The sequence below is a fragment of the Macrosteles quadrilineatus genome, unplaced genomic scaffold (assembly GCF_028750875.1).
Source record: "Macrosteles quadrilineatus isolate MER2022 unplaced genomic scaffold, UCM_ALF_1.0 Scaffold_4__1_contigs__length_99947679, whole genome shotgun sequence".
Lineage (NCBI taxonomy): Eukaryota > Metazoa > Arthropoda > Insecta > Hemiptera > Cicadellidae > Macrosteles > Macrosteles quadrilineatus.
The window spans coordinates 28,235,786-28,261,827 of NW_026542597.1; the positions used below are offsets into that span (position 1 = coordinate 28,235,786).

Sequence of the window (26,042 nt, forward strand, 5' to 3'; positions counted from 1 at the left end):
TCATCTTTATTCCCAGGTTATTTTGTAAGAGTAGCCGTTGAGGTTATTTCACTTCATACCAAATATTGATTATATACAATAAATAAAAATTATAGGCCCTATTATATACAATTATATACAAAAATTAATATACAATAAATCTCAAAATTTAAAATGTAAGTTAATTTACAAAGAAGGTGTAGAATAAATCTAGAACATGTGTTTTGAAATATAAACAAAGCAGAAGTTTTCCATCTTGAATCGTTAATTATTTAGTCAACGTGGTTATTTCATGTTAAACGTTAAATACACAAATTTGAAAAGTTTCACAGTAAAATAATTTACTTCAACATTCTATAACCCTAAAAATCTTAATTAATATAGGTAACCTTAACCCTGGTTTTATATAGTATACAGTATGTTGCAGAATTGACTAGCAAATGGAGTAATCCTAATGCAATTTTGCATACTGGCTTAAAGATAAATCACGATCAAACAAGTTTTGGAATTTCACTACCGGTATTTTTCCCGCCGTTACGGGATCGAGACCTTTAATTTGAGCCCTCTCCGGTCGTTCTACAACTTCCCAGTTGCCCACAATTTTGACGCAAAGAATCGGCTTACGTCATTAATATATAGTTGTGTCATAATTTTAAAAATCCGGTACAGCAGTAAAGCAGGATAAAAAATTCAGGCTAAGAATCATGAAACAGTCTTGTTCCCCATCCGTGGGGCAGGACTAAAATTGAAGTTTAAATTTTGATTTTAAAATAGCCACCTAAGTAATCATTCTCTAATTGTTATGGAATATGCTCAGGTTCATTGTTAATAAGTATGTGCAATATTTGATATAATACTAAAATTTGAAGGCTTTACTTTCAATGTCCTTTATTTTATTGTTATATTTAAAAGTGATTGCTAAAACTAATATTTGTAATTGTAATTTATAACATTATAGATTCCGTGCTTGCAATTATACAGGTAGTAATAACGTTTAGTTTTTGAAATCCGAATAGAATTAATAATAAATAAAAAACAGTATTTTCTACCACTTGTAGCTACGGGCCACCAGTTCTGGTTACGATAGTAATAATTCCCTGTGTTGGGAGGGAAACGCCACCGAGCGTCCTTACTCGATATAATGGTGTAGAGCGACGAATTACCCACCCAGCCGTGGCGCGGGGATTTCTGAAGCGTCCGTCCGGGTGAAACACCATTTTGAGGGTGTCCGCGTCAAACACGTCCGGGCTAAACACGGAGCCATCTTCTGTTACATCACCTTTGCAGGAATTGGAAGAGGCTTACTTGTGACAAAGTATAATTTTGTTAATTTTCATTTATTTTGGGAGAAACAAAATTTAATCTACATAAGTGCACTAACAAAAAACATTCTTAAAAAATGCTTCAGATTTGGCGATGGTATGAGATGTTTACTTACAATATCCAAAGTTAATGGTGGGATCTAACTCCAGATCAGAATCAAAAATAAAACAGTGGCTCCTTTTAAAAGAATATTATCTCTGTAAAAGGAATAACGTATAATACTGTGAAAAAATAGTTTTGGAATTGTAGTAAGGATTGAAAAACACTCAAAAATGAATTACAAATATATAATTACAACAACAAAAGCTAGTTTAACGTTTCTTCCAAGTAAACTTTCTCCTTGCACCTTCTTGACCTGGCTTCTTCCTTTCTTTTCTTCTTTTGTCCCTGGTTAGAAGACCCACTAGAACAGAAACACAGTGACTTGCAGAATACATATACATACAACCAAATTAGTCATTCACTCTGTAAACTTTCTAATGAACAAGGTAAACAATTTATAACTACATCAGTATAGTGCCATGAAAATTGGCTACTTAACAGAATAATAGAGATCGATGAACAGATAGCTCACCATTTGGCTGGGTAATACATGGTCACATTTCAAAGGTTCATTTGAAAATCAATTAACAATGCTTTTTTTTTGATCAGAAAGAAAATTTTATAAATAGTTTAAGTGACACATCTAATTAATAAAGTGCAATGTCCGATTTACTCTTACATTAATTACATAATGTTGAGCAACAATTTAATTGAGTCCTGAAAAACATCAGTGTGTGCCCCTGCCCGGCCATGAAGTAAAACAAGTTAAAGGAAAAACTCTTTTGCCATTTGTGTGTAGGTTTATTAACCTTTCAAGTAGATGTGAATTTTTGATCAGACATTAGACTACATGTAAAACTAAGAACAAAATTTGAGATAATTTGAGAAGTATATTTAATTTGATCATAGAGAACAGAGAACCACCAGTCACTGGTGTCTAGAGAAAATTCCATTTGCCGTCACCTTTGCTCTACTTCCTCTCTTGCCATCACGGACTACACTGCTCATGCTATAGGAAGACCCTGTGCACTACAACGGCTGTACAAATATGCTATGTGGCTATCACCACAGAAAACATACTACTCTAACCCAGAACCCTAACCGCATGGTAAAAAGCGTTAAGTACTCGGAGAAAGCTTTGCCTGTCAATTCGTAGGCAGCGCCAACCAGCATACAATGCACCAGCATAGCAACGCTGGTGGCGCTGCCCAGGGCCGCGTTAAGGGTCAGTGGCGCCCTGGGCAAACCCAAAAGCAGCGCCCCCCTTATATATATATATATAAAACTAAGGTTTTGACCACAGTAGTGTAGGAAATGGAAGAGGGGAGAGGGGTTGACTCATCAGTTCGCCGAAATTCACAGCAGGTGGGTTGGGGGTTGGGGTAAGTGCAATGAACTTGACAGTAGTTGCTATGCAAATGCCTCTTGCCCTGCGCCAATAGTTTAATGCACTATGCAGTGATTTGATTACTGTTTGGTACAGTACAGTGTGCAGTTCATTGCGATTGCATTACACACGTATTGAACGAGATTCTACTAAGGGAGTATGTTTTTTTCCATGGTTCTACTATAGGCCTATGCATATATATATTTTTACATTAGCGTGTTTTTTTTTTACCAGTTTTGTTTCAGGTGGGAGTTTTCAATTCCGTATCGGTGGAAATACTGGTTAACTTTCTTTAAAACTGCTTCTTGAGCTTGTTTTCTTTGAGCCAACCGCTTGCGGCTCCCGGTTCCACTAGGTTTTTTATGCATGTTTCACTGTTTATAGGCCTGCTTGTATCAACACTTCTCTATTTATTTATTCCTGGTTCACTAACTGCAGTGTGAGTGTCAACACTGACTAGTGACTGTCACAGTTTAGGTTGTGTTGTTACTGATTTGACGACTGTGCAGCAGGCACAATACGAACACAACCTACTGACTACTGAGGGAGGAGTAGCCTATTGTACTGACTGACTGGACTGGCGCCGCGCGGTAGTTGGTAGTTGTGACTTGTGGGGATGGGGGTGGGACTGCGAGGGAGAGGGGGGCACGTGAACCTTAGGCCTGTAGACTAGAGCTGGCCTACGTGCTATTCCCGTAATTTGCTGACGTCACCCAAATTGCAAACAAAAAATCAGCTCATGTATTGCCATATAAGTATATATTTGTTTTGATTTGATTGTTATTGTTTTAATAATTTTTCTCAGTGGTAAAATGGTGTTTGCAATCTGAGTAACGTCAGCATATGACGGGAATAGCACACCTAAGTACAGTAGTCGCAGCTAGTCTGGGCACGCCGCCGTGCTAGGGCGGGGGGTGTAGAGGGGAGTGTTTATTGCTCATTTCCAAACACATCTGGCCCACAGGGCTCTATGGGGTTGTTCAGCGAGGCTGTGGGGGTGAGCGAGCCGTTACTCTCAGCACGGCTAGTACACAAGGGTCCGCGCACCCAGACTAGCTGCGACTACTGTAGTATTTTCCTTCCACCATGCAGGCCTCCCTGCCTCTGATAGTATAGTGAGTGCGCCCGGTTCACACTGCTGCCTGCCTTTCTCTGACTACAGGAGGAATAACCTGAAGGTCGAGTATTTTCAATTTTGTTCTATTTATTTACTTTTGCAATAAGGGAAAATCACTTAACTACAAGTTGAAATCTCCCATTTTTTTATTTCGGCTGATAATGAGAAACCCCTATTTTTCTAGTGCGGGCGGTGGTTCAGAGCACCACCGGCGCCCCTGGGCATATGCCCAGTCTGCCCGTTTATAAAAGTGGGCCTGGCCCTGCCTATGAATTGACAGGCAAAGCTCTCTCCGAGTACTTAACGCTTTTTACCAAGCGGTTAGCATTCTGGGTTATAGTAGTATGTTTTCTGTGCTATCACCGTTCAGGCTCTTTCTTGCTCGGGTCAAGAACATTTCCGCCCCATCATACCAGAGCAAAGGGTGCATGGTTGTCCCATAAGCTACTCCTCTCTATCTTACTTCCCTGTGCCTAATACTTCCATAAACACAAGATGGTTGTTAGAGCAACTATTTTCAAAGTTACGCTTAATTAATTACTTAAGGTAATTTATTTATAAACATATTTCTGTCAATGTCAATATTACATTCACCAAAAAATACCTAGTCAATTGTACATCAAGGAAACTAACACGAAAATGCCTGCAGTTTAGATACTTAAGAGTATAAGTGGATCAACATTTTAAATGTGGAGCAGAAATAACGTACATGTATATAAGGTTTGTATAATAGTATGTAATCAAAGAGACAACCTAAAATTGTATTTTAACTTTAAATATTCAATGGAACTGGACAAGATATATGTCTGTAAATATGTAATTATGTACATTTTAAAGTTATAGACATTTTTAATACCTTAGTAAAACTCATAACGTTTAACAATGTATTTGACAGAATTAACAACAATCAAACAGGTCAAACTGCATTTAAAAGACAAACTAATTGTATTGAATCACTTTAATAATGGAAACATGAGGAATGTTCAAATTGAGTTGTTTTTAAAGACTATTGAGAAAAATTCAGTTACATGTTCGCAATGCCAATGACTAAGCTTAAGCAGGAAATAGTATTTTTGGTCACATAAACAGCTTGAGACCAAATAAACAAGAGAAACAAAAGAAAGGTATTTGGTTTCCAGCCGTTAGCGGGACTCTTGCAACATTGTTATTGTCAAATATGTTTATTTCCGCTCTAAAAATAGATGGTTTGGAAACCATTGATCGCCTGATACTGTGAATTTAAAATGCTTCAGTGGCTAAGCTAACCTTACCTAATTCAAAAATTCGCTCATAGCTTCCATGAATTTTCATTCTAAACATCCGTCTAGATCACCTTTTGAAAATATTGTTGAGATACACAGCGATTCATATCGGTGTCAAAAACACTAGTGTTGTGAAGTCCCAGGTATCAAAGAATCCCATTACCACCCACCGCTGCATTCAAATCCCCAAAGTTTGAACATCCTATAACATGCTTCTCGTGAATTCTAAAGTTATCATGTCCTCACCAGTTAACAGTCTATAGGCCCTTAAGCTATCAATTTTCACCAACCCCTGACGGCTTTCTTTGTAAATACACACACATAGACAGACTTACCTAGTCGCATCTGTTCAACCATTTCCAGAGGGACAAAACTGCGTAGAGCCATAGACACAGCATAGCGTATAGCCCCAGCCTGCGCCATGTAGCCGCCACCTCTCACCTTAGCCTCAATATCCACCTGGTTCAGCATTCCAGTGAAATGCAAAGGAAACAGCAACTGAAACATGTAGCCCAACATTAGACAAAACTGCGTAGAGCCATGGACACAGCATAGCGTATAGCCCTAGCCTGCGCCATGTAGCCGCCACCTCTCACCTTAGCCTCAATATCCACCTGGTTCAGCATTCCAGTGAAATGCAAAGGAAACAGCAACTGAAACATGTAGCCCAACATTATACAGAACTACGTACAGCATAGCGTATAGCCCTAGCCTGCTCCATCTCTCACCTTAGCCTCAATATCTACCTGGTTCAGCATTCCAGTGAAATGCGAAGCATACAGCAACTGAAACATGTAGCCCAACATTAGAAAAAAACTGCGTAGAGCCATGGACACAGCATAGCGTATAGCCCTAACCTGAGCCATGTAGCCGCCACCTCTCACTTTAGCCTCAATATCTACCTGGTTCAGCATTCCAGTGAAATGCAAAGGAAACAGCAACATGTAGCCCAACATTAGACAAAACTGCGTAGAGCCATGGACACAGCATAGCGTATAGCCCTAGCCTGCGCCATGTAGCCGCCACCTCTCACCTTAGCCTCAATATCTACCTGGTTCAGCATTCCAGTGAAATGCAAAGGAAACAGCAACTGAAACATGTAGCCCAACATTATACAGAACTACGTAGGGCCATTGACACAGCATAGCGTATAGCCCTAGCCTGCGCCATGTAGCCGCCACCTCTCACCTTAGCCTCAATATCTACCTGGTTCAGAATTCCAGTGAAATGCAAAGGAAACAGCAACTGAAACATGTAGCCCAACATTAGGCCTACCGCACACGAGAGACTTTTTGTCGGCCGACTATTTAGTCGTAGTTGGGAGTCAAAGTCGGCCCCATAGTGGTAAATCTGAGCGCGCACACGGGCCGACCGCTGCAAGACAGTCGGCAGACTGTCTGCAGACAGTCGGGGCAGTTTGGTGCTGACCGATTTTCCCGCCGACTGCTCCCCGACTCAACTGTCGTGTCTTATTGATAAAGGCATGGAGATAAGTTTGAACGCGCACACTGACGACTAAAAAGTCTGTCTGTCTGACAGTCGAGTGCGTTGTTATAATGTGTATTATTATTGTTATTATGATAAGTATTATTATTTTGTGTTATTGTTATTATTATGGCTTCGACAACCACCAGTGCATGTGTTTTGAGGGACGAGAAAGTTGATAAACTTATCGATGAAGTTGAGGCACGGTCCCCTCTTTATAAAAAGACTTTGAAAGAGTACTTGGTCATAATAAAAAATACCCCCGCTGCAGCAAACCTGCAGACTAAGTGAATTCCCATTTGCCTGATTTAATTTTTTTATTTAATCTATTTCAATAAAATTAGGATAAATGAGTACCTAGGTTTGCTGCTACAGGGGGGGTATTCAGGGCGTGTTTGAGTAAAACATTAATAGCTGAGTATAAAATAAATAGATTTGCCATGTTTTATCAAAATACATCCATAAACAAGCAAACTACAACAATTTACAGTTTACTTGTTCTACATATAAATGACATGACAATTTTAACTTTAAATATTTTGGAATTTCCCTGTAACCATTATGATAACAATTAGCATGCTAAATTATTTGTTTTTCAAGCTCTGCAAAATGTTTTCTAAAGAAAAAGCGGAATCTTTTGTTTTTACCTTAAAAAAAAAAAAATGGGAAACCCCATTTTTACCCGATAAAACCCCCCATTAACCCCCGTTCCCATAGTCATGCTGGTTCGCGAACTCATTCGAATAAAATACATGTAGATTTACACGTTTTTACCAAATTTCATCAAAATCGGATATTTTTTGGGAGTTATCTTGCTAACGGACAAATATATATATGTGTATGTGTGAATTTGAACGGATAGTGTTTTTGGCCTCTGGGGACATCAAAACGAAAAGGTAAATCGGTCCCGGGACCCGGTCTCACCATGAGACCTACGGTTACAGCTTATTCCCTAAAAGTTATGGGATGGGGTATTTGAAGCCGGGGTATTAACAATTGGTCAAAAAAATCAACACTCATTCATTAGTACATGAAAAATTTGTCCGGATATTTCCTCAAATCCGAGTAATAGTGAGTATAGAGGTAAATCTGGCCTTTCAAGGTTCTCGGACTATAAATTAGATACACCCAGTATTTTCTCTTAAGTTTTCTTGCACGAAATCTTGTCAGTAACGCACATATGACAGCGGTTTCTGTCATATACATCCTTTTGACACTCGAAAGACGACTAAACAGTCGTGGCGTGTGCGCACCCATAGTCAATGACCAAACAGTCTTGACCACTTTTCGATTGTCCACCCAACTCCAGCCAGACAGATGGCCAACAGTCGGCCGACAAAAAGTCTCTCGTGTGCGGTAGGCCTAAGACAATACGTAGAGCCATGAAAACAGTGTCTGTAAAGCCAAGGAGAGGGGGGCCCAGACTAATATCTTTACCAGGCCTGCCAAAGCTGGGTATGACCTTGCCTAGAGTTTTTACGGAGCAGGTTGTTGGCCTAGCATTCAACCCCCAACCTGGAGGACCTTCTTTTCTGGCTTCAACCTCACAAAGACCTGTCTGGCAAAGGAGGCCACATCAGTAGCTAGGCTACCACAGCTATGGATTACTTATTGGGAGTTTTTTAGAATTGCGGATAGATTTCTTTAACTAAAGACAAATTTTGAAATAAAAATAATATATAATGTTAAATGAAGGTCCATGACTCACTTTCAATTTAACAGATTTTATTTAGTATTAATACAATAAAAATCAAACATTTACTGAGTAATTTGAGGTACCAGAAAGAACTTGGTGATGTGTCACAACACAACACTATCATTACTTTAAAAAGATTTGTTAAATATCCAAGACCTATGGTGGATTCCTAGATGGTGGTCAAAAACGTGTTCCCTATTAAAATGAAATACTGACCATCCAAGCTGCCATTTTTAATACTGTAGTGATTATAGTGGTTATAGGTGGTTATACTGTAGTAGTTATCCTGAGGGACCGATTTTTGGAAACTTTTAGTAAGTCACTGCACACCCAACACTAAAAAACCATAAAACGTTTTCTTGCAATTTTTTTTAAGGTCACATCCTATATTTCCCTGACTATTAGTATTTAAACATAATGTTGCAAAACCCATTTAATAGTGTTGACACTACTCAACATTACATTTTCGTATATTGAGACCAAATACATTTTTTAATTCTAAACCCTAAGTTCCGAGTAACAATTAAAACAGTTAATTTGTAGTAGGATTCATCATAATATCCAACAAAATATTAGCAAGTAGAACCAAACAACCAAATACCAGTGTGAAATCTTAAATGCCCTGATCCTTAGTCAACATCTCTATGCATAGTCAAAGATTTCACATAGGCCTAAGTTTTACCAAACCCAGATTAAAATTATTTTCACTAAACATTATAATTGAGTTGTAGTTGCCTACTAGTTTACTGATGGCGTAATGCAGTTCCACAATGTGTTAAAACTGGTTTGCAAACCCAGAAACAATATTGGTTTTCAAGGACTAGGATAACTAAGAACATTAGAATAATATTCTATATTAGTGCACCTATTGCTCAAATTCGAGCAATTGCAAGGTATTACAGGCCTCATTTCAAAACCAATAACAGTTATAATTTCTGAAGACTTAATGCAATCAATCACTCCACTCCAGTTATCGAAACTGAAAATGGACGCTCTTGTGTATATCATGTGATTACTATGAACAGCTGTAATTAATACAAATTATATCTTTTCTTCTTCTTCATAAGAAATACATTGGGATTTTGATGGCCTGTGGGAAAGCCCGAGGACTTTTATTACAGGAATTGGTGAAAGGTAAATCTACACAAAAAATACTTAATTTTGACACATCGTTTGTAAAAATCCGTCCATTATTAACGGAGGAGTAGTGTTTTGTAGAAATCGCCTTCATGTATTATATATATTCTATATATTATATGGAGGTTGGCTTATTTTAATAAAAAGCCAAATGGGGAAACATATTGAAGTTGTTTTGGCATGTGAATAGCCAATAGCAGCGATGCAAATTTAAAAATTCTCTGCAGGCAATATTTTTTAAATCGTTTATTTACCATTATTATTTAGCTTAGTACAGTTTTTAATGATTGAATGAAATCATTGTTTTGTATAAAAAACTGTTAAATTTAATAGTTATTTAAATTGAACTTATAGTTTCCAATCCAGGTGTATCTCGAGTTTGTTAAAGAAAGATTTAGAAAAACAAAATCTGCTTGATCTGAAACTACTTCTTTCACAAATCACTATTATATTCTTATGCTAATCTATTTTGTCCATTGTGATTTAACTTAATTCTAAAAGTTTATATCTAGGTTTGTCAACATCAGGAAGTGTGTTAGATCCGGTTTGCAAGGCCAAGAATGTTGAACAGTTTGCAGACAATCTTTGTATTTATTGGGCAACCTCTATTGACCAGCAAGTGGTGGCCAATCAAACCGGTTTCGAAAGAATTCATTACTGGTAATATATTATATTGCATTATCAAGCCATTGTTTCAAACATAATGAATGTGAAGTTTAGAAGATTAATAGCATACAAAGAGAACAATAGCATACCAAGAAGTAATAATGGTTTTGAGTCATTACTATACTATGTATGTCTTTTGTTAGAGAGACTTCTTCTAAAATGCAAAGTAAGTTTTCCTTGATTGAAAGTCCTATCCTTTTCGTTCCCTAGGTGCTCTAAAACCCTGGGACATAACATTACCACACACTTTAAGTTTAGTGATTGACGAGGCTTGAACTCCGGCCTCCATGACATAAGTCACGCTTTGCCCAGCCGTAACCCTACAACTATGCACAAACTCGTAGAAGAGATACTGATAACATTTGGTAAACTTTCAAATAAAAAAAAAATCTTCACCAATATTTTTACATTTTTTTAATGAGGCCTTTTAATATTCAAGCCTACTTCAAAGTTTATTTTTATACATATATAGTTTTATTTCTATAATTTTACCTAACAGCATGGTGGAAGGAAAATACATAGGTGTGCTTGCCCGTCATATGCTGACGTCACCCAGATTGCAAACAAAAAATTACCTGATTGTATTACCGTATAAGTATGTATTTGTTTTGATTTGATTGTTATTGTTTTTATAATTTTTCTAAATGGTAAAATGGTGTTTGCAATCTGAGTGACGTCAGCATATGACGGGAATAGCACACCTATGTATTTTCCTTCCACCATGACCTAACAGTACTTAACAATATTTTTTTCATATTTAACTAACCATTTAAAATTTATTATTGTAAACTTAAACATAACCTTCAGTTTTTGTGATGTGTCTGATGATCCATCTGGCAAAGGGCCTCATAAAAATAAAAAATAAAAAATATTGTTGAAGTTTTCATTTTAAAATTGAATAAATTTGAATTTTAATAGGCATTCCGTCCCATGTTAAATTTGTAGCCAGTGACAGATTTTGGTGATCTAAATTACTGATTTCGGTCGAATACACAATCTTTTTTACCAACTAACTAATGGAATGACTTATGGTGAGCTATAGCAACTGTTATGACCCATCAACTTGACCAGCAACAAAAAATAAGGTAGAAAATCGAGTTTTGGCCACTAGCGCATTCTGTGACTGGCTCACTTTAACAAAACATTGGCTACAGCTGATCCATATAGATGGGACCTCTACTTCAGTATCCAATAAATAGTCAATGATAAAACCCAATATTACCAGTTCTTGATGAAGATTTGGTAAACTATCGTTAAACATTGGGAACTGTTAAGTAGTGCATTTACAATCACATTCCTTTTACAATTTCCAAATGTAAGCTGTACATCCATTGATAACACATATTGTGACATAAAGAAACCAACTGATTTTCCCATGTTTAGGATGTCTATCCATTGATAACCAACACATATTGTGACATAAAGTCAAACCAACTGATTTTCCCATGTTTAGGATGTCTATCCATTGATAACCAACACATATTGTGACATAAAGTCAAACCAACTGATTTTCCCATGTTTAGGATGTCTATCCATTGATAACCAACACATATTGTGACATAAAGTCAAACCAACTGATTTTCCCATGTTTAGGATGTCTATCCATTGATAACCAACACATATTGTGACATAAAGTCAAACCAACTGATTTTCCCACGTTTAAGTTGATGTTGTGCTTATTACTCACAACAATAATTCTGGTATTGACTGTTAAAAACACTGCAAGCATTAAACTGATTATTATTTGAGTAGTGTTAAGAGTAGTGAGTAGTTGAGTAGTTATTATTACAGTAGAGTCCCGCAAACTCGGCTCTCGATAACCCGGCAGTCTGGATAACTCGGCCATCACCTGGCTCAGAAAATTAGTGATTTTTTGAGTCTGTGTTAAAAATGGACTCAAGCCAGCTCAAGCAAATCATTCGCAACTCATACCAAGGATTTGTTGTACTATATCTGATGACTTAATACTGACTTGTAATATAAATATAAATAAAAAAAGCGGTTAAAAAGCTAAAAAAATTGTATTTTTATTATTTTAAACCCTTGTTCCTGATAACCCGCCATTTCACAAACTCGGCATCCTTCCAGTCCACATTACGCCGAGTTTGCGGGACTCTACTGTATACGTTATTATGTTAAGCACATAAACATAGAAATATGTTTTACAAAGTAATTTTTCTCTTCAATTACCAAAAACAAATATTATGCCTAAAATCTAAATTTTTCACATTTTATACATGTTTTAGAGAACACTTTTTTGAAAGTAGGCAATTAATTAAAAGATTAATAACTGACAAACCAATAACCAAATATAAAAGGACATTAATAGATAACAGATATAAATTGGAATTATTTATTTATTTACACATATTTACATCAAATTACAGTGATTGAATTATGAAGAATTTACACTATACAGATTATATAAAAGCTAAAAATAACATTGAGGAACTTTTTATAGTGACAACTTTAACTTAACACAGATATTACTTTTATTACCACCAAAATTACAGTGCAATATGATCTAAGTCACAAGTAAATAATTGATTATGTACAATATTCAACTTTAAAATCACATATATTAATAATGTAACATATTTCATAAAAGACTACAGTATCATATTACTTTGATACTAAGCAACTGAGGTGTGTACTTTACAAAAAAGTAATATAAATGGTAACATTTTTTATTTGAATTTAGTTAATAGATTTTATTGAAAATGTTAAAATTTTACAGCTAACTTAAAGTAACAACCGTACAGTATAGCAATATTGAGATTTATTCTAACTGTCCACATTGTATTTTTTTATATGTCCTACCTTTACATCTAGGATGATAGGTATTAAAAGACCATCATTGTATTACATACAGTAAGAACAAAAACCTGACTTTGACAGTGTAAAGTGATTAAGTATTATCTTGATACTATTCAAATCTGCTAACTTAATTATTTAAGATCGCTATTCAATTTATGAAATTTTATGTAAACAAAAGTTGTCTGTTACACGCACAACCATAAAGTGTATTTGTATTCCCAGATTGGCAAGAAAATTATTAAATTGAGGATTTTAAGTCACAAGAATTAGATTTGAAGTTTTTAATAATAATTGTGTGTAAGGCTTACAGGGAAAATTTGTTTTCTCTCATGATTAAATTATACTATTTGTTTATTCTATTGACTAGATTTTTGGATTAAATATTATTCAACTTTTTTTCTAATTATAATAACTCAATGTTAAAGGTTTGCAGTTCTTAGGATGAAACTAGGAAAATGTCTATTTAAACCTTCAAAAGTAATAGAAAATCTTTACAGTATTAATTATTTGGAACTTGGAACAAATAAAACATCTACAATGGTATTTTAACAAGCAGAATGCAGTACATTTTAACTGGCGTTTTGCTATATTTTGCTTTATTTAATTAATCAATATATATAAGTACAAAAACTATTTACTTGTACAACCCTTCATTAGTTTCAATACAAAGGTTGTGCTAGAATTTTGTTAATGAAATCTATAACTAAATTTAAATGTTCAAAAAAGCCAATATATAATTAATTGTTTGTTAAATATTGTTTGGTAAAATGTGGTATTTTTCCACTGTTAAACAAGCGTAAAGCTCAACTCGATATATTTGTTCGATCTAATCTAAAAGTAAACAAAGGTTACCTAACAAAAGTTTCCATTTAAATATGTACGTTTGAATTGGAGTGTAAAACAACAACAACCAAATTTTATATATATAAATATACCTTATCCTTATAAATTGTTAGAACAAAACATTCTTAAATTTTTTTTAAGATTTAACCAAATCTATTATACTTATAGCAATGTAATAATGGTAGTAATGTGTTTGAACCAACCTATTATTTACTCAGAAAGATCTTTGGCAGAACCTTTACTCCCGAGAATCTGAAGCAGCTGATTCACACTCTGCTGCTGCTCCTGAAGTAACTGCTTCAAGTTTCTCACCTCTTCGGACAGCTGTTTGAAGCTGTCCTCTTTGGCGTCACTGGCGTACCTGTGGGTAGCGGTGGGTGCCAGCGTATTGGTATTACACTTCCTGCGTTCTCTGGCAATCTCATAGGCAGCCATCAGAATCTGTTTGGGCAACCGGTTCTCTCGAGGATTGAGAGGTTTGACGTGAAGCACCACGCGGTAGGCTGACGGCGACACCAACGCAGGCCACTTCAGCACGTCGATGATCTTCCGTGGTACATAACCTTGAAACAGCGCGATCTCCAGGAAAGATATCAGCTCGGTTTGTCTCACAAGTTTGGAAAGTCCAGCAGTCTTGTGAAGGCCTTGTATATCGTGGACTGCGATACCAACCAGCAGGTTCATGAGCACCACTGTGACGAAGAGTAGGAACAGAACGTAGGTGATATGTGCGCTGATATCGAGGAGAATGTTTTTCCCATCGGAACTAGTAAGCATCGCCATATCAAGCTCTCCGGTCATCATCACCAGAACCTTAACAAAACCGATCAGAGGATTGTTGAAGTCCTGAGACATGGGGAAAATCACACAAAAACTGACGGTGAATCCGATAAGAAGAAAAGCGTAGGCTAGAAATAATTTAGCAAACTCTCCTTGCACTTTTGTGAACATCGCTACATAAGTTCCAAAAATCGGATGTTGTCCAATCATGACCATCAAGTTCGTCCAGGCGCAGAGTACACCAAATGCACCGACATGGTTCTGCCAAATGTAAGTTCTTCCGGTGTAAATGAACGAGGTTGCAAATACACTGAACACTGTATACCATTCTATCATGTTTGACCACTGGAAAAAATACTGTTTTGTAGACCGATAGCCGGCCAAACCGAGGAGTTTTCTGAAAATTTCTACAACAGTAAAAACTACGAGAATGTACCACGTTACCTCTATGACATGTGGATTGCTGATCAGCATTGTTCTCACCATGGAGTTATTGAGACAAAGTTCTTGATCACTTATACTGGTATTTTTAGCAGCATTGTAACAATTATGAGCTAGGGCAGTCATAACATAAAGTGTTAAAAATATCACAAAAATTGCACTTAGAAATAGTCTCAAAAAGTAAAACCTTCTTATCTTCTGCCACTTTAGACACAAAAAAGCACCACAGAGAGGATGCTCAAGCATATTTTTTTGGCCTTCGTCTACTAATGTTTTTAAAAGACCACATTCTCCATTAGACGAATGTTGCAACAAATATCTGAAATCTAATTTTACCTCAACCTCACGGTTAGAAGCTTCTGGGTCGTGGAGGGATATTGAACTATCTAATTTTTTACAAATAGTCGCCAAACAAGCCGGTGTTTTTCTACTTATAATACTGAGAGGTGTCAACCCACCTTTAGTTTTGGCACTCACATCGGCACCTTTCATGATCAAAGCATCGACACACTGGGACAACTCGTTTAGTGCAGCCACATGGAGAGCAGAAAACCCATATTTATCTCTTATATTTACATCGGCTCCCCATGAAAGTAAAGTTTCTAACGTATTATATGCCAGTAAAGCTTTGCCTACAGCTGCACGCAGAGGTGTTATGTTGTCAGCATCTACGGCATTCACATCTGCTCCGGCCTTCAACAAAGTTTCCACACATTCCACACCCTGACACTTTGCTGCCAGATGGAGAGGGGTTTGTCCCTTGCAGTTTTGTTTGTCGACCAAAGCACCTTTAGAAATCAGCATAGAGACACAATCGGCGTATCCTCCTTCACTTGCCAAGTGCAAAGCTGTGTTCTTCTTCTCCTTAGTCTCCAAGTTCACATCTATCTTGCAGTCCAACAGAACTTTGAGACACTGCTCCATCCTACGATCAGCTGCGATGTGCAAAGGTGACATGCCAGTGGAGTCCAAGCAGTTGACATCTACCAGCTTCTGACGAACCAGAAGCGACAAACATTCTACAGCGTTCACTCTGACAGCGGAATGTAGCACAGTATCCTTCAAATCTGCACGGTGTTTCAACAACAATTTAACTGTCTCTGTGGAATTCCCAAGCACCGCACAATGTAAAGGGGTGTATGACTCCGGCATCAAGTTTATATCACAATTTTTCTCTATCAACCATTCAGTGCACCTAGCACAACCGCTGAAAGCGCTCAAATGAAGACAAGAAAGTCCTTCACCTGGCAAAGTAAAATTCACATCGACACCTTGTTTTTCTAGAACCTCCAGAAGGTCTAACTTTTTCAAAAACGCACACCATAGAAAAATTATATTCCTCTCGATTTGTGTACACTTAGACGTAAGCGGGTCCAGATCGTTGCTTCCCAAATGTCCGTTCTCAATATCCAACAGTATCTTCACGTCTCGTGACACCATCCGCATGTTGTCTAGGATAGTGTGCCTGATCGTGTCTTTGCAGATCTTGATGCTCAGTTCGTCATGGCTGTTCTCCTCCTCGAAGAAGACCATTCCGACGCTGTCCGTGGCGGGCGGGGAGTCTCCGAAAGGCAGTCGCTCGGACGCGGAGTCGTGCATGGAGCTCCTGAAACTCTTCCAGCGGCCAATCAGCGACGGAGTGACTGTCTTGGTCTTGAGGTCGTGGTAAGGTCTGTTGTCAGTATTCATGCTGACAGCGCGGTCTAGACGTGTTCGCGGCATCTCGCTGTGATCGACACTCACGTTCAACTACTCCACTACACGCACACAAACACTACCAACTATCCGCATGGTCGGCAACTAACTGACTGTGACTGTGCACTGTGACTGACCCTCTCTATCCCTCCCTCTCTCTATCACTCTATCTCTCTCTAGCGCTCCACGTTCAAGGTCGCCGCGGTTAGGACTTTGATCTAGTTTAACGGAGCTATCCCCTCCCACACACAGACATACCGCTAACTCGCCACCCGCTCTTGTTTTGGTAAAACCGCGCAGGTCGCTATTCTACTCAACAATGAACAAAGCATATTCCGGTTGGTGACGCATGCCGAAGCGCCAGTGGGAGAAAGTCGCGAGGTCAAGTAGTGATACTTTCCCCGGCTCCAGGTCCACATTTATTTATGAGTTCAACGTTTGTAGGAACTTTAATGCGACTCGCTTTAGGCTACTTATTTTACTATCATAGTTTTTGCACTCCTAAGGGGTTACTCACATATTTTTAGGATTGTGGAATATGTCATTCTTTGCCTCAGGGAATTTTTGGAACAAGTGGTTGTCGATTTTATTTTGCGATTCTGACCAGGTGGTTGTTGGTGGGGGGGGGGGGGGGGGGGGGGATCGGTGAACCTTGCATTCTAGTGAATTAAATTGCAACACAATACAGTTTGATGTAACAAGTGTATTAGGCTCATCACTTAGATAAAAGAAGTACCTTGGCATAGGCCTAATACGACATCACGCTATACAGGACAAACTAGTTGAATGTTATCGTGGATGTTATTTATAGCCTACCGTATAAATTCTATATTATTGTACAGAGACAACTTAGCAAACTTAATGTCGATCTCACTCTAATTCAAATCACATCGTTAACTTCGACAACTGTTAAAAATAATCGACCCTGGCATTATATAACTGCATTGAAAACATCTAAGTTGTAATAATTATGTTATGATATGATAACGTTACTATATATCGTAATTTATTCGGGCCCGATTGGTCTGGACGTAAATATAAAGTTAGAATGTTCGATTTGCATGAGTTAAACACAACTAACGCCGTGAAACGCAATATCTGAAAATAACTTCCTAATGAGCACATGGTATCCCTAGGATATCCCATACAAGTTCCAATATCCCCTATTGTTCCGGAATTTTGAAATGCCATATTGAACATCCCAAGAATATTCTCTTAGGGACCAGCTGTTTCCGCTAAAAAAATATCCAGAGGTTAATCAAGTATTTTTTGATCAACTACTTTGAGTGTACACGATCAGTTTATAATCAATGAAAATTTCACACAACACAGCCAGCAAGTTCTCTGAAGTGAAAGGGGGTTGTAAATAATGCAAAACCGACGTGCAAAAACTAACACATTCCCAACACTTAACGTAGGTAGAATTTATTTACCGAGGGTAAACAGACCGGCAAACGATGTGGCGACATTCGGTTGTCTTGACTCTCAAAGAAGGTTTACAGACAGACCGTCTGATTCTGTAACGTAGCCATCGGAGATGTGCAATTTACAATGTGGACTACTGCAGCAACGTCTGACCTGCATATTTTGTACGGACAGTAAAATGTTAATGATGTTCGTAGGAAATTATCAAGGAAAAGGGTGTCGAATTGGTATTTTCCCCCAAGAGCCGGAATAAAAACTCTCCTCTACAAACAATTATTATGTATACTTTTTTGGACCAGCGCCAGAAATCTATCAAAATAGTTAAAAATATACCTACTTATTTGTCTCTACAATCCTTATAATAGGCCTAATGATTTTCACTTGTTTTCGACTGAAAATATGAATATGGTTTCAACAAAACTGTATAGGCTAAATGAAAATAAATGTTGTTGTTCTGAATCGTCACTAGCTTATTGTCGTAATAAATTATTTTTTGTATAACCAGCAACTGTTATCATGCTGTTCCAGGAAGAGATAGCTATTTTTGAGTTTCTTATACTAAACGCATTGATCTCGCTACAAACTTAAAACTCTGCACTGCAAAACCACAAACTCATCCCCAAGTCGTACTTGATTCCGACCATTCGGGACAAAATGGCGGTACACGAACATAATGTTACGTCTTCCTTAAACCAATTTTAGTAGCAAAACTATTTCAAATTAATTCTGGATTTTTACAATTTAACTTAAGTAAAAAATTAAAGTAGTAAAGAGAAAGGATAGTGGTATATCATACATACATTCATATTAATTCACAATCCTTTATTAAAATTGATGCCCATAAATCACCAAGCTATTTTTTCAGATTGATTTTAAAATATCCAAATAGTATCTAAAAAATAGTATAAATAGTATTATGTATTAAGTTTTCGTCGATGACGCAGGGAGAGATAAATACATTTAGTATACATATCCAAGTAGCTATTTGGAGTTATAAAAGTAGACCAACTTCCATACACATTACACACTGTCAGTAAACAAACTGTACTAGTCGTGTCATAAGTCTTTGTTAAAGGGAAAATTATCATTTTGCAAGCCAGTTTGCTGTTATACAGACCCTATGCAAATTAAACACAGCCTAAACGTAGGCTTATTAATCTCCTTCAGAACTAGAAGTGGCATTGTCTTGAACCAACACTATATTATCTTGTTCCAGCGGTCACTTGAACTGATAGTGCTAAATAACTTGTTCTGCGAAGATACTTCAATGTCTTTAGACCCGTGGTTGAGGTTTTATCTGAAGGGGGGGAATGGACCATCTTAATAATTGTAAGGTTCCAATATGTTTCGATCTGGTATATAAACAAATAAAATAAATAAAAATCCAAACCGCAGCAGACCTGCTGACTAAGCGGATTTCAATTTGTCTGAATGGATTTTATGTAAAACATTGCGATAAACAAGCCAAGTTTATTCCCAATTTAAATGGCCAGGGTGTCCACAAAAAATTGTCATTAATTTCCATGACCATTTACCATTGATTTCCATGACTCACGAATTTTAACTTATATATAACATACACACACTGTAGATTTTCGGTAGCGTGCGTAGAGTGGATGAAGTGGACTTTATTTGTTGCGGTCGTCTCACCTTCAATAAGAGATGAGTATTACTTTGGTGGACGATTAAATAACCAAAGAGTAAATCATTGCGATTGTTGGAAATGGTCCCTAAAATGAGGGAAACAGCTACCCGAAAAAATCAATATATAGCCGGACACTTAACACGCGCCAAAAACGTATTTGTGTTTGTAATGATTCTTACACGATTGCGTCATATTCCTAAATGACTATAATGTTAATGACGTCATCCCCTGCCACCATGATCACCAGTTTTCATCTTCACCTTGGAGATGTTTGTCTTCTCTCAAAAACGTGCAGCTGTTTGTCACAAACAAACAGACTGAAAGAATGCAAACGTATGTTTGTTTTCCATCTTCGGTGAGGCTAATCTCTCGATTGTACAAAAATCGTGTCCTTAAACAATGTGTCATCCACTACATTTGAGCGCAAATCAATAACAGGTTTCATAATGTTCGAATATATTCTGCTTGACTAAATCGACTTATTCCCCATTTAAACGAATAATTTTAGGACTAAAATGGCCGCGAACGACTCTTTCCTTTACACTTTGTGGTTGTGCTGTGACGCAAGTTTGTTAATTGCATTCTTAAGTTTTCAATAATTAATGACGTATTTTCCGTTAACCTGCTGCAAAACAACTGTTTCAACACATTCGTCGTAGCTAAAGTAATTATTCCCATCCAACCATTTCATACAAAGACTTTTACAAGTTACCATATCCAACCGCGTCAACTTATTTTTACCCTGATTTCTTCACGTTATCGCTATAATCATGTGAAAGCTGTTTCGGGGGGCGGGGGGGGGGAGGGGGGAGTGGCCCTATTGTGAGGGCTTTGGACCGTAAACGTGCGTAAAAATATAAGCGTGGTTAATGTAGCACCAAACACCTTAAAGAAATAATTGATTGCGGTACAAATACCTACAAAACCCCCCGCTGCAGCAAGCCTGCAGACTAGGCGAATTTCAATTTACCTGATTTGATTTTCAATTAAATCTATTAAAATATCTATAAAATAACATAAGTTTAACAAGTATCTAGGTATGCTGCTACAGGGAGGGTAATAAAGTGTGTTTTTTTAGTAAATAGCTTAGTATAAAATAAATACAATGACAAGTTTGATCAAAATATATCCATAAACAAGCAAACTACAACACAACTTATTCTCCATAAGGAATTCTCCACATGGGAATTTTAAATTTACAATTTTTGTAATAGTTTCCGTAGCCAATAACCGTACAAAAACACTTCAATGCACTAAATCATTTGTTTTTATGCTCTTTAAAATGGTTTAAATAGAAATGCGGGAATTTTCTTTTTAATGGTAAAAAAACCCCATAAACCCCCGTTTCCATGGTCCGATCGCACTGGTTCACAAACTCAATCAAATTTATCCTGCATTAATTCCTTCAAGCCAAATTTGATTTAAATTTGACAAAATTTACTCTAGTCATTGCGTTTACGGACGACATAATATATAAAAAAAAAAAATATTATTATATACATAAAAAATAAATACATACACAAATTTGAACGAATAGTGTTTTTGGCCTCTAGGGACATCAAAATGAAAAAGTATATCAGTCGGGGCTAATTCGCTAAAAAATATGCCAATATGTAAAAAAAATCGAAATCTATATTTTTATCATTAAAACACTATTGGATCAAATGACAACTGAACGATTTAAGTTGACAACTACAAGGGGTCTGCATTCTTGATAAAGACGAATTTGCGATTTTGGAATTGAACGGCAAAACCATGGGGTTTTGGGTGTGCCAAAAACAAAACATCTATGTAAATACTTAACACGAGCTGTTGCAGAAGAAAACAAATTAACGATGGCACGGCAAGGAAAATAAACAATTGACCTTGCGAGCAGGAAAACCCATTGAGTCGGATCTCACGACCTTGAACTATGAATCCTTTGTTATCCAACCATCTTTGGCTGCATCCATCGCCTAACACATAACCATTAGTTAAGCACACTTCTTCACATATCTGGCTGTCACAGATATGGATAATCTGAAGACAAATGTGAATATCTAACAGCTTGATTCAATTCGTATTTTTTGTTATGATTTTGACTAAGTTAACTTCAAAACTATTTCGACCAAAATACAACAGAAAATGTTCTGTAATTAACTGGTGCTATGTACTCTGATATTTTAAGAAAAACGTACACCACCATAAACTACAGTATCTGTGTTGATACTTAATATTTTCATATTTTACAATAGGCACAGAAGTCTACTTTTACTATTTAAAAATCATTGGTTTTATTTATGATCAAACTCTCCACAACAACACCAAAACCTCAACCACGGAGAACATACTTCGACAGTTAAATAGTAGGTTTAAGTTGATAAAGAACCCTAATTTGAAATAAGTGAGAAGCTTTCTAACTAGTGAACATAGAAGGCTATATGAGGGTGTATTTTGTCAAATTCATGCCATATTCTTGGTACTTTCAAAAAGGTGTTCAACCTACAATTTAACGTATTTAAGGCATTTAAGCGTAAATTACAACAAATTAAAAAATACATGCGAGTTATCTACTTTTTTCCTGCTTTAAAACGTTCGGTAACCAATTATCGCAAATCTACAATACCACGACATAACCTACAATTATCTCCAATTAGACAATGAATGATTACCAAACTGCAGCGTGATAAATGCCTGATATCATTGTTTGGTTGGTTTCTCTGTTGAAAAGAACAGGGTTTTTATGGTTTCAGATTAACCTGTGAAATATGAAATCTTTTGTTTTAGGTTTAATACTTTTACAGGTAAAGATATAACTTATTTATTTTGGTCTGTACATTTTGTTATTTTATTGTTATTACTAATTAGGTTAGCTAATAGGCGTATTGAACCCAAAGATAAAGAGTGATTGTAAAATTAAGATGCCTTTTGTAGCTTTGTTACTATTTAAGAAGAGCTGGATTCAGTTTTTAATAATCAAAAGCTACTGACTATTTTCATCTTCAAACCGGTGACAATTTGATTACAAGAGCATCATAACCACACAGCTACTGTATGTTGTTGGGTTAAAGCACAATATTTACCAATGCATTTTGCTCAGGCACCAAATGGTTTGTAACAACAATTTTAAACATAGCCCCACATTTTAATTGTATCAAAGTACCGAAATTCTATTTTATAAAATTCGAAAACTAACAAAGTGTCCTGCAAACATCCAAAATTAAATTTTGCTAACTTAAAAGATGCTAAAAGATTTTAAAAGACTAATATTAAACCTAAGATACTAACAAAAACTGGGTGCTATGTTTGTTAGACCATACTTTTGTTCATCTGATAAGCTCGTTATTTAAATGTCTACTTGTATCCATGTTTCTTTCTGTGTTGTATGTGAACATCGATTTAATATTTTGTATTTAAGAAATTATGATCTTAAGCATCTTGAAAATGGCACTGAAAACTAGTTGGGGTCGACACTAGTCGCCAAAGCAATATGCATTGCCAAAAGTACAATGCAATGTGTTGTAGGTAAGTACAGTACCACACCATTTCTAGATAAAAAACTTAAAGTTATATTTGGCTTGTGAACTAAATAGGTTAATGTATTTTACAGATATGCCATGAAGTAGCAACGGATTTATTTAATACGGCTGAGTACTTGGAGGTCCTAAACCCGTTTGTAGGTAAAGTAAAATGTCCTCAGTTAACAAGATAACCTATTACAGTGGAACCATAACTTTTTAACATGTCAATCTCAATTATTCGTCAGCTCAAAAGTATGAATTTACGGCTATTTTGCCACGTTATATTTAATGAGATACATGTTAAAATGTGTAGGGCCTATGCACTTATTATCAAGTTTAATCACACTTAACCTAAGCTATCACAAAAAATGGCTGAAAATGTGCATTAAGGTAATTTATTAATCAAGATTACTATAGACCTGAGTTCCCATAAAACCTCGTCTCGTCCCAGAGTCCAATCATCATTCTTTGCAACTTTGGTTCGAATAAATATAAGTTTAGACATTAATCCACAATTTCATAAAAATCGGTTCATAATTACTAAATTTTTCGTGCTTAGGGCACATATGAATTTATATTACCTATATAATATAAATTACACGATTTCCAGCGTCCCATTAAAATAAAATTCAAGGATAATTCCAGGTTATTGAGGTTCCCACGATCTTTTCATATCCGTGACAATTTGTCGAGATCATAGCAACCGACGTGATAATGCCTTTCAATAGAGGCAACGATGTAAAGAACGACATCGTTGTTCTGACTCCACATCTAACAAATGACACGAGTTGTTTAAATCATTGAATAGAGGCAAAATCCATTATTCCTGGGCAACAACCTTTGATACATTTGATTATGTCCCACGATTGCGGCAATAACTGTGATAAATGTGAGTTTTAGCTGTTATCTACTCGTACCACACCAAGTATATGTGATAAAGATATAATATTTAAAGTATTTATAGGTAGAAATTATCACAAATTAGAACAGTCAAATAGTTTTTTGATGATCATTTGTAGGCTTCCAGATACCCTCGTTATTTTTACCCAACATTGATAAAAAATTATTGTTTATAAATAAACATTTAGTAAACCAATTAAAACATTACTGATGAATTGTTAAGGTGCAAATGTTTAAATTTGCGTGCAACATTTTCTTGTCCTCTTCTATTCACATCATTACATTTCCTTCTCTTCATGCCTACAATATAATTTGTTGTTTTAGTATCACACGTGTACAAAAGACATTGTTGTTTGGAATACAAAACACTTCAATACATGCCAGTTAGATCTGACAACATTCAAGATTTTTACAAGATTATTTCTTGGAAACACAAAAGTCAGACAGATGAAAAGAAACAACCATACATTCTAGACTGCTATGCATCCAAACAACAAGACACACAACAATACATTGCTCGTGTCTTCTGCAAACCAGAAGTAATTCTTTTGGAGTTGGAAGTTTCAAACTGTGATAAAATTCGGGAGATTGTCAAAATAGATCATATATTTTTTAATCATGGAAACCGTTTGTACTATCATAAAATAAGTGTGAAGAATGTAAAATTTCCCCGTAAAAACCCATCAAAGTTGTTAGATCACACAATTGAAAATAATAGCAACAGCGTTGAGCGTTCAAAGCGCAGGAAACCAAATAAAAAGGACTACCTGAAATGTGTTCACTTTGAAGTGCATGAAAACAGAGACGAAGAGAAGGATTGCAATGGAAACATAGTGTTTGACCCAAATGACTGGACTTATGACGACACAGGTGAATTTTGAATGCTATTTAGTTTTTTATTAGTTTGGCTGATTTATAGTTAAAGTTGCCATATTTGGGCTGAGCATAACTGGGACAAATACACGGGGTATAAAGGGCATTATACTGGAAACTAATCATGTACCATTATGCTGTATACATACTTTTTTGCTAGGGTATTATCATGATACCCATTGTGACTTTTACAGCTTTTACTCACTGAATCAGTGACAGTTTTATTATTTATCAACTCTAATCAAGTAATATTTTAAACTTAACTTAAGTTATTTTCATTGTTTTTCTAAATTCAGAAAAGCCTACTCTAGAGTGCCATTTTTCGAACACCCTCACATTTGCTTCAAAACCGACAATCGCTCTATAAAACTGGGACGTAAAATAACCCTAGCAATAGTGGACTGAAAGTATACGTACACATACACATTTTAGCCTACAGCTATTAAATTATTCTATAATCATAATTGACAGCTAATTTTGTGGTTGAACCATAGCTTTTACAAAAGGCAAAGCCCTCACTGACTCACTCATCACTAATTATCCCACTTCCCATTTACCTAGGAGGCTGAAATTCGGTACACCGATTCTTTGGGCATTAAATAGGAAAACTAAGTAGTTTTTATTCTGATCGGGCTTTCAGGCTCCGCCCCAGTGGCTCTGGAGTTTCCCATGTTAACCTTATGAGTGCTCATATTTAAATGGAATTAAAGAATCTTAACAGTTGGTTCAACTAAAAAAAGTTGATTCTGTGATGTTCAATAGCATTAAAGAGTTAATAGGTTTACCAACAGGGTGCAGCACTATTATTTTTTTACATTTATGAAAACAGCTTGCAACCAAAAGGTGAGTGAGCATAGCGAATGAACTTCAACCTGGAGGCGAGTTAGCGTAGCGAACGAGCTAACCTGAAGGCAAGTGAGCGCAGCGAACGAGCTCCAACCTAAAGGTGAGTAAGCGTTGCAAACGAACATCAATCAGGACGTGATTGAGCCATGCGAACGAGCTCATCTTGAAAATTAAGAAGTTAAA

General features: G+C 36.4%; 2 protein-coding genes across 2 annotated transcripts in view; both read right to left on the reverse strand.

The window, feature by feature from the left end:
• Nucleotides 1-1,575: 1,575 nt before the first annotated feature.
• The window catches only part of LOC128991599 (28S ribosomal protein S9, mitochondrial), a 65,914-nt gene continuing 41,447 nt past the window's right edge, over nucleotides 1,576-26,042 (reverse strand). Inside the window, exons 10-11 of the mRNA XM_054414619.1 lie at nucleotides 5,446-5,763; nucleotides 1,576-1,705 (exon numbers count right to left, since the gene is read on the reverse strand). Of these exons, the coding sequence (XP_054270594.1) occupies nucleotides 5,629-5,763 (135 nt within the window). The 3' untranslated portion in view covers nucleotides 1,576-1,705; nucleotides 5,446-5,628. The remainder of the gene's footprint in view (nucleotides 1,706-5,445; nucleotides 5,764-26,042) is intronic.
• LOC128991598 (transient receptor potential channel pyrexia) lies at nucleotides 12,514-17,066 on the reverse strand. Its single transcript, XM_054414618.1, has one exon. The coding sequence runs from the start codon at nucleotides 16,695-16,697 to the stop codon at nucleotides 13,965-13,967; it is 2,733 nt and encodes a 910-aa protein (XP_054270593.1). The 5' UTR covers nucleotides 16,698-17,066; the 3' UTR covers nucleotides 12,514-13,964.

Coding starts and splice junctions, on each gene's coding strand:
- LOC128991598 (XM_054414618.1), bottom strand. CDS start 16,697: ATGCCGCGAACACGTCTAGACCGCGCTGTCAGCATGAATACTGACAAC.